The 10565-nt window shown below is 26.6% G+C and overlaps 9 protein-coding genes across 9 annotated transcripts; 2 read left to right on the plus strand and 7 right to left on the minus strand.

Moving 5' to 3' along the window:
• Nucleotides 1–335: 335 nt before the first annotated feature.
• Nucleotides 336–1427, minus strand: ENU1_084780 (protein phosphatase domain containing protein; the record flags this gene model as incomplete). Its single annotated transcript, XM_008858807.1, has 2 exons — nt 336–1100; nt 1146–1427. 2 exons carry the CDS (start codon nt 1425–1427, stop codon nt 336–338), a joined length of 1047 nt encoding a protein of 348 aa, XP_008857029.1.
• Nucleotides 1428–1574: 147 nt separating this feature from the next.
• Nucleotides 1575–1928, minus strand: ENU1_084790 (peptidyl-tRNA hydrolase; the record flags this gene model as incomplete). The annotated part of the gene is made up of 1 exon (XM_008858808.1): nt 1575–1928. One exon carries the CDS (start codon nt 1926–1928, stop codon nt 1575–1577), a length of 354 nt encoding a protein of 117 aa, XP_008857030.1.
• A 99-nt stretch (nt 1929–2027) lies between these two features.
• On the minus strand, nt 2028–2513 carry ENU1_084800 (hypothetical protein; the record flags this gene model as incomplete). Its single annotated transcript, XM_008858809.1, has 1 exon — nt 2028–2513. One exon carries the CDS (start codon nt 2511–2513, stop codon nt 2028–2030), a length of 486 nt encoding a protein of 161 aa, XP_008857031.1.
• Nucleotides 2514–2674: 161 nt separating this feature from the next.
• On the minus strand, nt 2675–3488 carry ENU1_084810 (hypothetical protein; the record flags this gene model as incomplete). The annotated part of the gene is made up of 2 exons (XM_008858810.1): nt 2675–3280; nt 3345–3488. 2 exons carry the CDS (start codon nt 3486–3488, stop codon nt 2675–2677), a joined length of 750 nt encoding a protein of 249 aa, XP_008857032.1.
• A 172-nt stretch (nt 3489–3660) lies between these two features.
• Nucleotides 3661–4858, plus strand: ENU1_084820 (protein phosphatase domain containing protein; the record flags this gene model as incomplete). The annotated part of the gene is made up of 3 exons (XM_008858811.1): nt 3661–3891; nt 3978–4588; nt 4642–4858. 3 exons carry the CDS (start codon nt 3661–3663, stop codon nt 4856–4858), a joined length of 1059 nt encoding a protein of 352 aa, XP_008857033.1.
• An 89-nt stretch (nt 4859–4947) lies between these two features.
• Nucleotides 4948–6252, minus strand: ENU1_084830 (tumor susceptibility gene 101 domain containing protein; the record flags this gene model as incomplete). The annotated part of the gene is made up of 1 exon (XM_008858812.1): nt 4948–6252. One exon carries the CDS (start codon nt 6250–6252, stop codon nt 4948–4950), a length of 1305 nt encoding a protein of 434 aa, XP_008857034.1.
• A 126-nt stretch (nt 6253–6378) lies between these two features.
• On the minus strand, nt 6379–7992 carry ENU1_084840 (amino acid transporter, putative; the record flags this gene model as incomplete). The annotated part of the gene is made up of 1 exon (XM_008858813.1): nt 6379–7992. One exon carries the CDS (start codon nt 7990–7992, stop codon nt 6379–6381), a length of 1614 nt encoding a protein of 537 aa, XP_008857035.1.
• A 225-nt stretch (nt 7993–8217) lies between these two features.
• ENU1_084850 (hypothetical protein) lies at nt 8218–8814 on the plus strand (the record flags this gene model as incomplete). The annotated part of the gene is made up of 1 exon (XM_008858814.1): nt 8218–8814. One exon carries the CDS (start codon nt 8218–8220, stop codon nt 8812–8814), a length of 597 nt encoding a protein of 198 aa, XP_008857036.1.
• A 279-nt stretch (nt 8815–9093) lies between these two features.
• Nucleotides 9094–10107, minus strand: ENU1_084860 (hypothetical protein; the record flags this gene model as incomplete). The annotated part of the gene is made up of 1 exon (XM_008858815.1): nt 9094–10107. The coding sequence occupies one exon, from the start codon at nt 10105–10107 to the stop codon at nt 9094–9096; it is 1014 nt and encodes a 337-aa protein (XP_008857037.1).
• Between the last annotated feature and the right edge of the window lie 458 nt (nt 10108–10565).

Consider the following 10565-nt stretch of genomic DNA (forward strand, 5'->3'; position numbering starts at 1 on the left):
AATATGCTGAAAAAATTGGATTCTAAGAGAGGATAATAATGAAGTTGTTTTGGTTTCTTTGTTTGATTTAATTTTTTTGTAATAATAAAAATAGATAAAAGTAATTATTATTATTTATAGAAAAGAAATTTTGTATAAATAAAAAATTTATATAAAAAATATTAAATTTTAAATATGTTAAAAGAAATAATAATTTAAATGATTGGAAATTGAATTGTAATTAACTTCTTTTAATACCATTTTTTGATTTGATCCAAATTATAAAAAAGAAGAAGAATAAATGATAAAAAATATAAGAGTTAATACAATCATTAGAACCAACACACCCTATTTGATTAAATAATAGTACGTATCTGAACAACAACAACTGAAATATTATCTTTACTATCTTTTTCTAAAGCATTATTTCTTACACATTGAGCTTTAATATCACTTGTAAATTCTTCTAATAATATCTCTCTAAGAAAATCCTCACTAACAACTGAAATACCATCACTAGCAACAAGTATTGATTTAATAGTAGATAATGATATAATGTCTATTGATGGCAAACAAGACAATGGAGGATGAAATTGTTTATCTCCAATTGAACGAGTGATAGTAATCTTACCATTAACACGTAATACACCAGATACATTTACAATATTTCCACCATTTTGTTTAATCATTTCAACTTCATCTTTATCATAAAGATTATGATCTTTACCTACTTTCATTATTTCATCATCTGTAGTTAATACATAAATTGGTGAATCACCACATCTACATACTATAACATCATTTTCTCTTATAAGAAGAATCGATGCAGTTGTCCCTGATTCAGTAGACATAGAAACTAAAGTATGCATTTGTTCAAATACTTTTGATAAATGGTCTTTGACATGATCTGAATGTACTGTATATCCATCAATTAATGAATAAAATGTTTGCATTGATTTTATTGCAGCCCCTTGTCCATTGTGCCCATCAAATACACCTATAAAATCAATGTCATCATATAACTCACCTTTGACCATAAGAGTATCTTCCATATAAACCCTTTTTCCTATTGTTTGAGCCGTACCAATATCAAATCGTTTTGAACATGAATATTGTTGTTTCTAATTAATGAGTATTAGAACAAATATCTTAACTGTAAAACAAACAAATAGTAAAACATCCTCTTCTGATTGATCAAGTATATTTCCATTTTCTGTTTTTAAAGGAGAACCACCCCTTTTTAATAAATATGAATTTGATAATTTTGGTAATGAAACTCCTGATGACTTAATTATTTTACCATTAACAAAAACAGGTCGTTCTTGACCATAAAAAGCACATTTAGTTAATGAATCTGTCGACCTTATTCTTTTATGTAATTTAGCTTTTTGTTGTTCTTGAATAGGAGAGGCATTAGAAGAAGTAGAATATCGTATGAGTAATGACATGGAATAGTCACTGAATTTTAGTTATTTTTTCTTCTTTTGTTTTGTTTTTTTTAGAAAGTAAAAAAAAGAATTGTTTTTTTTTTGATTTTTTCATTGTTTTAGTATGTAATATCATTCAATTATTATTTTTTTCCTTCTTTCTTTTTATTATAATAAATGTTTATCTCCTGTAACTACGTCTATTAATACTGTAGGTCCTGGACCAACACCCAACACTGTTATTGTTCCTGGATTTATTTCAGTTCTTCCTGCATCAACTACTTCATAATATATTATACCTAACTCTTCACAAGTTTGCTTCATTACTTCAAACTCTTTAACATCTTCTATTTTAACAACTACTTTCTTTGCTCCTTGATTTTCCCATTCAATAATACATTCTGGTGAAATTTCCATTGCTTTTTGAAAACACCCAATAGCTGCATGAGCACATTGAGAGCATTTTTTACCGATAGACATTGATATATCATTTCGAACACATAATACCATTTTATATTCCATAGAATATAAAAAAAAATAATACTTTTATTTGGATCTTTTTATTTCTTATTGAGTTAAAGAAAAAAATAAACAAAAATGTTGAAATAAAACCATTTCATTTTATTTTGAAACTGTTAGTGTTTCTCTTGTTGGTTCATTTTTATTCACTTTTGTTTGTACACCAGCTAAACCAATAATAGAGAGACTAACAATTATTAAAACAAAAAATGAAAACCCAGCAATATCAACTAGTAAAGCAATTAAAAGATAAATTGCTACAGCAATACCATAGACATAAACTGGCTCAATTTTAGCTTTTTCTAAGATAGATTGATCAACATCTTCAATTATAAGATAAGAAACTAATGTACCTACAAAAAATAATAAACATGCAAAATTTTCTAGTTCAAATAATGACATAACACTTGCAAAAATAATTCCAATAACAGTATAACTTAGATAATGTGAAAAAACATTTTTAGTAATTCGTTCTATTAACACATTAGCATCTTTTGGAATCTCATATTTTAGATTAAGTATTTCAATAATATCTTGTTGGATTTCTCCAGCAAGACTTCCAAAGAATTTTGTTGCATCAAACTTCATTAAATATAACTTTTAATTCTAAGTTCTTTATCAATAAATATTTTCCCTCAAAAACTGTTTTAATTCTTCAGTTTAATTAAATTTAGATATCATTTTTGTTTGTGTTTTAAGTTCTAACTTATAAGTTCTTTTTGACCTTCTAATTTAACAAGAAATTTTTGTTATTTATTCATTCTTATTTCAGCTTGACTCCATTTAGTTAATGCTTCATCGTAAGAGCTTGCTTTTTGTTTTTCTAAATATTCATTTGAAATAATCTCTGACAACTCTAAAAGTAACTCTTTTTGTTCATCATTCCATAACTGAGGATTTTCTTCACATACTTTAACAAATGGTTTAGTTGATATTTTTCCCCAAATTCTTTTCATTGGTTTATTTTTTAATTCGTTGATGAGAATTTTAAAAGTTAAAGTAAGCATTGAAACAACTTCTTGACTGAGTATTGTTGTTTTATCAAACTCTCCAGTTTCATTTGTTAGATATGCCTTTTTAAGAGAAGCAGAAATTAATTTAATATTTTCAATAGAGGAAGTAACACCTTTTCCAAATTCAAAGGCATCTTGAGAAAGAATTTGTTTGTACTTTAAGATTTGACTACACTTTGTAACAATTTGTGATTGAAGAAATGATATGTGATAAGATTGCATTGCTTCAATTAAGGAGATTTCGTCATTAATCACTTCACAAATATTTTCGTTTGGTTCATTTGTTATCAATTTTTCAACAATTTCCAGATATTGTTGTTGTGTTTCATCAGTTATCATTTTCTTCTTATCATGTAAATTATCTTTAAAAAGAATGTATTAAAAAGAAAACAAAAAAAAAACAAACAGTTAAACATTCTTTGAGTTTTCTTACAATCCGATGCCAATATCCTTTTCTTTCAATAGAGTTTGAAAGCACATCTAAAATTTTAGATACGTCTTTGGCTTCAATATGTTTTTCATCATTGGCGTCAGTTGTTCGTCTTTTCATTATAAAGGAATTTAACAAAGGAAAAGAAAAGAGAAAAACCAAAAAGAAAGAGAAAGAAAAATTAATAGTATAATTTATAATAAAATATTAATATGAACTAATTTTGTTTATTTGAAGAGCCAAAAATACAAGCTTTGAAGAAAGAAAAGAAGACAAATCTGGAATCGAAGTAATGTTCTCGGATTTTCTTTCAACACCACTTGATAGTAGCTCACCTAGAATGGCTTATAGTGCATCCCCAAGATCAAGAAAACCAGCTATATACAGAGGAACACCACCAACATTTACGTCAACATTAAGGTGTGTTCAATCTGGTACAGAAATTGGATTACCAGAAGAGACATGGGAAGTAAATATTGAACCAGACTGTACTATTAAGAAAGAAGGTAAAACACTTAATTCTGTTTGTTAATTATCTTGAATGACTTCAAAGTAATGAATTAAATAAAATATAAGTTTTTTATTTTTAATAAATTACTTATTTAGTAGGAGTTAATTGAGCCATTACCTCGTTTTGCAATTGGGATTGCTCAAACACGTGGTGTAAGAGAAAATATGGAAGATGTTATATCTACTTGTCATTTAGAACGAAATAAAGATTTGATTGGAGTGTTTGATGGACACAATGGAGATTCAGCTGCTCGGATAGCAGCTACGTTATTAAAACAAGACACTAAAAATTATACATTACTTGACGATATTCATTTTATTGATTTATTTAATCATTTACAAAAGAAGATTGTTGTACAAACACAAAGTGGAACTACTGCAACAGTACTTTATCTAGGCTGTGAAATAGTTAAAATAGCATATGTAGGGGATTGTTCAGTGTATTTAATTGATAATAATGGAATAAATAAAATTACTGTACCACATCGTTGTGGAAATATTCAAGAAGAAAAAAGGATATTAACAAGTGGTGGAACTATAGAAGATATTGATGGAATAAGACGTGTGAATGGAATAATTAATATTACTAGAAGTTTAGGTGATAGAGAACTTCATCCTCCATTATCCTTTGAACCAGAGATATATTCAGTTAATGTAAAAAAAGGATTGAGTCATATTGTAATAACAAGCGATGGTGCTGATACAGTAAAGTTTGTGTTGCAATAATATTATTTATTTTAATGAAATAATTAATTTATTATAGTGAAAAAGAACTGGAAAAGATGATTAGAAGATCTCCAACAGTTTCTATTGCAGCAGCAGCAATTAGAAATGAAGCATTTAAACAAAAAAGCAAAGATAATATTTCTGTTGTTGTAGTTGATATGAAATTTAGTTCATATGAAAGAAAAACAACATCACCTTTAGTTGATGATTTATGTATTGCAGGTGGTGATGAAGACAATCCGTTTGATTTTTAAAGTGTATCAACATTAATTTATCCCTTTTAGATATTAAAAAGAGTATCAAACTTGTTAATCTTTTATTCAAAAAAAAGAATGAAAGAATACTAATAGTTTAATTGCATTAATTGTTTTTTAAGTTCAAATTTATTTTCAGCAATACCTCGAATTATTAATAAACTCTTATCTATTGGAACTGTTTCATTTCCAACTACTTCTCCTAAGGTTTCTAATAAATCATTCATTGCTTTTATTTTACTTTGAATTGTGAATTGTTCCAATTGTTCTTTATTTATTTGTTTTTTAAAGTCATCAATAAGAGATGCATCTTTAGGTAGTGGATTATTTGAAATCCATTGTTGTAATGATTCTGTTTCTTTTTTTGTTTGATTAATAGAATAAATAATAGAATCTTTCATTTGTTGAATTTGGTCTTTTTTCATTAAATTATTTTGAACACATTCTTTGTTGATATAGCATTGATTATAAGGTGAAACAAAATTATAATTTTCATTTGAAGTGATACGTTCTTCTTCAGATTGTTTATATTTAGTAAAAGTATTATTTTGTTGTTGTAATTCTGATGGATTTGTCAATGTCTTTTCTTTGCTATGGTCATAGTCTTGTACGTAATAATCTGTTATATTAGTATTAGAAATTTTGGTACCTGATCTAATCTCATTTTGGTATTGTTGAGATGTTATAAATGTAGAAGACTGTGGAGATAACAAGGGGTTTGATAGAGAGGGGTATTGGTTTGGAGTATATTGTGGGTGATAATATGGTAAATAAGGATTATGTATATTTTGGTATGAAGGATATTGGTTTTGGTAAGGGTAATATTGAGTAGTTGAAGACATCTGTTGTTGATAAGTTGGGTTATTTGTTGAGTATAATAAGTTTGATTGTTGAGTAAGGTATTGTTGATAAGATGTGGTTGGATTTGGAGTGAGTGAATTTGATTTAGAATGAGGAAAAGGGGATAGTTGAGCATTTTTACGAACAGGAGGTATTGAACCAAAAAATGCTAATAGTCGTTCAAGTAATAACAATAAATCTGTTGAACTATTCCATTGTTGTTGTATATTTTGGATAAAACCATCTTCTTTTACTAAAGGATGACTTTTTACAATTTCCATTCCTTGAGAGATAAAACAAGATAATTCAGGAGGAGATAATGGATAATTATAAGTAAATGCTATTAACATTGGAACTCCAAACACTTTTCTTTCATAAACAATTGGAAGGAAACCTTCCAAAGAAATGTATTGATGTGAAGAATATTTAGATAAAGTAATACCAATTTTTAATTTAGGATATTTAATTTGAAGTCGTTTAATATCCTTTGTGACACTGTCACAGTCCATATAAAATTCTCTTATAGAAGAAAGGAAGAAATTAATTTCTTGCATAGATTATTTAACAAAATTTAATACTCAGTTCTTTGATAATTTCTTTTTTGATTTAAATTTTAAAAAATATATTTTAAATAATACTTAAATATTGATATTTCAATTAGAAATAATATTCTTCTGTTATTAGAACCATCTTAGTCCAATTACATCAGCAACAAATTGAACTAATGCAAATGAAAAACATATAATAGCAATTATCAAAATTGGCCATGCCCAATATGATGATGAATATTTCCCACTAAATGAAGTGACATATGTTTTACTTCCCCATTTTCTTCTAATAATAAATTTACTATATATTTGTAATACTCCTGGGATAATGAATAATAAAAAGAATCCAAAAATTCCTGCAAAATTGAAAATAACTTCTAAATCTCCTTTAATTGCACCAGCAATTAGAGGAGGAACAGCTGCAACTAAACGACTAGAATATAACCATATTTTAGGATTTTTTTCTTTCCATTGTTTTGGAATCATTTGAAGTAAATTAGAAGATAATGTTACACAAACTAATGGATATTCTGAAGTTAAGTTAATTGCTGGGAATAATAATATCACCCATTGAACAACTACCCCATACCATTTTGCAGAACTACCATCATCACATACTCCAAATCCACCATTACATCCAGTAAAACCTAACCAATTATGAGTTACAGGTGTTCTTGTTGCATCTCCAAAACAAAATGAACAAGCGAATCCAATAATTACATATAAAATTGTTGCAGTAGTAATTCCTAATACAACAATTCTTCTAAGATGATTTTTTGGTTTTGTTGGAGTCACAACATCTGGTAAATTTTGATGACATGCCAATGCCACACTACAAGAACTAAACAAAGTTCCAAATCCTCCAATATCCATGAAGAAAGTTAATGTTGATTTTGATGGTGGAATGACTTCATAAGTACCTTTTACTGAATTATAAATGATATGAATTATACACGTTAAAGCCATTACTCCAAAACAGAAAAATCTCCAACATGTTAATATGTTTTGTAAAATTGCTTGTTCAGCTACTCCCATTAATGACAATGGAATAACAATTAATGCAAACAATACTATTCCAGATAAGTAAGTCAAATGACATGGTCCAAAAAGATCCCAATCTCCCATTACAATTGAACATTCACCAAACTTACTTAATGGGTATTTCCATAATATCATTGTTACTGAAGAACTGAATACACTGGAATATGCCCATAAAGCACCATAACAAAAGAATGATAAAATAATAATTGAGGTCATTTTACCTCCTTTACCAAAAAATATTGCAGACATTCTAGTATAATTATAAACTTCATATTCTATTTCATTTTGAGGTCGTTGGGCATTTCTACTTCTTCTATAAGTTTCCATAACTCCACTTGAACGAGCCATATTTTCAAGAACCCATATAGCTGTAACAATACTCATTAAATAAAAAAATAATGTTGTTACTAAAGATAATCCAAGTCCAGCATTTTCAAAGGCATAAGGTAATCCAAATACTCCAGTACCTACAATATAATTAATTAAAATTCCAAATGTTTGTAAAGGTGATATAGTATGTACATTAACTGATTTAGACACTATCTCTTGTTCTTCTTCTATTTCTTTTAAATTTTCTTCGATATCACTTGAGTCAGAATTGAGAGGGGGCAATGTTTCTGAATTATCAACTTTCTCATTTTCATCAACTAATACTGCAGTTTCTTGATGATCAGTAGAAGGCTCGTTCGGAAAAGAACTTGACATCTGTTAGTTTATTTCAAGTTCGATCCCGAAAAGTATTTCGAAGCTACTAATTGTGTACGATTTTAGTTTTATCTTCTAGAATGTCTTTACTTATTTAAGGATACTATTCTTTGAATTGTCACGACTTTTTTTCTTAATTAGACAAATAAAAAAAAATTATTTAATTTTGATTAATTGAAAAAACCGAAAATTAAAAAGTGAATAGAAAAACAGGAATTTAGAAAAATGAAAAGCAAGAAACCAATTACCACTCCAAAACATCTTTCAGACAACCCCCTAAACAAAAAATCATTTGAAACAATACCCTACCGTTTTTCTGAAAGTGGAAATATTAGGGAATCCTTATATAGTATGGGTAAAGACTTTCATGGTTATTCTATGTCTTTTCCTGGTAGGAAAAATTCAGGAGGTTTAAGTGATGATGATTATGATGAGAGTGATTCTGATTGTCATAACGAAACAGACGAAGAACATCCAGATTTATCAAGTGATGATGAAAGGACAACTGAAGATAATGATGAAACTGAATTGATTATTACTGAAGAAAATTATGAAGAAATTGTAGATAGACTTAAACAAATGGTTTTAAATCAAATAATTTCACAACATCAAAATGAACAAACAAAATTACGTAAAAGATTTATAGAGTGTTGTTCTATTATTAACAAAGAAAAAGATGATATTATCCATGATATGGAATTGTTTGGATTAGGTAGTCTTGATAAAGACAAAATTAATGATACCCTTAGTTGTCTCGAAAATACAATCAATGATTTACAGAGAAATTTTGAAGATAAAAAATATATTAGCACAATTAATTAAATAAATGTTTATTAATTCTGATTTTTGAAATTTTTACTATTTAATGTTTTCGAATTAAAAAATTTTTTTGAATTTTTATTAATTTGTACTCTCTTTTGTTATTTAAAAGATCAAAACGTCATAAAAGAGACATTAAAATGAATATATGAATATTCGACTCAATTAGTTTATTGTTATTATATTGGAGATTATTACTGAAAGAGTTGTGAATATTGGGGTTGACCAATATTACTACAAGGCTGTTGGTTACTAACTTGTGGATAGCAAGAATAGCCTAAATTAGGCTGTTGGATTTGTGGTACTTGAAAAGGAGGAGTGAGGAAATAAATTTTCAATTTCTTGTTTGGTTTGACTTTCCAATTTTTTGTCTGAGTTAATGCTTTGAGAAGAAGAAGAAGAATGGACAGATGATTGGTGAAGTGTTTGTTCAACTTCATTCTGAATAGGAGCTGATGAAAATTGATGTGTTGGTGTATGTTGTTGATTTTTTTGGGTTACACAAGAACAAGTTTTACCATAACAATATTGATGATTATAAGATAGTGGCTGTTCAATTGAATTAAATTGATTGAAGAAATAAGGAGAATCACCATTTATATTATAAGGTTGAGGATAATAACAATAAGGATAATAATAATAAGGATATTGATACATCATACTTTGATATGAAATTTGTTTTTGAATAAAATGTTTCATATCTTTTTGTTGTTGTTTAATAAAATGTTTTATTTTTTTTTCATTAACTTCGAAATTTTTTTTAGATATTTCAAACTGATTAAAAGTATCATCTTTTTGTGGTTGTTGTATAATTTTATTAACTTTTTTTTCAACTTTATAATCAATATAAGCATCAATAATCTTTTTTTGGTGTGAATCTAAACTCTTCTTTAATTTTTTCCATTCATTTTTTAATTTATTATTTTGATTTTTCTTTTTTTCTGTTTTTTCTTCTTTTGTATTGATTTTATCTTGAATTGATGGTGGATAAATAATTGAGCTAACTTCGGTAGAATTTGGTTTGATAGAACTTCCTGTAAATAATAAATCATTTCCTTCTATTTTTTTAGTTTCTTCATTATATTCTTCATTTTCTAATGTATATTCTTTACTTATTTCTTCTTCTTCTTTTTTTGTTTCATCTTCAAAACTAAAATTTTTTTGTTGTGTTTGTTTAGTACCTTCTTGTACATTTTCTAATGAATTTGTTATCTCTGGAAGTTCTTTAGTCTCATTTTCTGTATTTTGAATTGGTGGATAAATTGGTTCTGTTTTATTATTACCTTTGAAATCCATTTTTTTCTGATTTTTATTGCTTTTTAAGTTTTTAATTCGGTTTCAGTTTTTCATTAAAAAAGTTGTAAAATAGTAGTTTTATTAATTTTATTTATTATAAAAAAATTCCTCATTCTTTTTTAGATTTTCATGAGTTTATCTCTATTCTTTTTTATCTTTCTTTTTATTCAGAATAGCTTTTTTGAAGATAGGTATATCTTTAAAATAAAAACCAAATGTTATCAAAAAGTTTTTATGCTTCATAAAGAAAAGACTAAAATTATGATATGATAATATAAATAACAATAAAATTATGAACAAGTGTTATAACCATCAAAAATATGTAAGAACAGAATATGTCTATGGTAGTTTTGTTCTTTTTAGTTTATCTTTTATTATTATTATAATTTGTATAATTGAATATTTCATTCATATTTATATTTTATTATATAAAAAGCAATTAATTAAATATTAATAGA

Source organism: Entamoeba nuttalli, assembly GCF_000257125.1.
Source record: "Entamoeba nuttalli P19 unplaced genomic scaffold asmbl_3881, whole genome shotgun sequence".
In the NCBI taxonomy this organism is placed as follows: Eukaryota; Evosea; order Mastigamoebida; family Endamoebidae; genus Entamoeba; species Entamoeba nuttalli.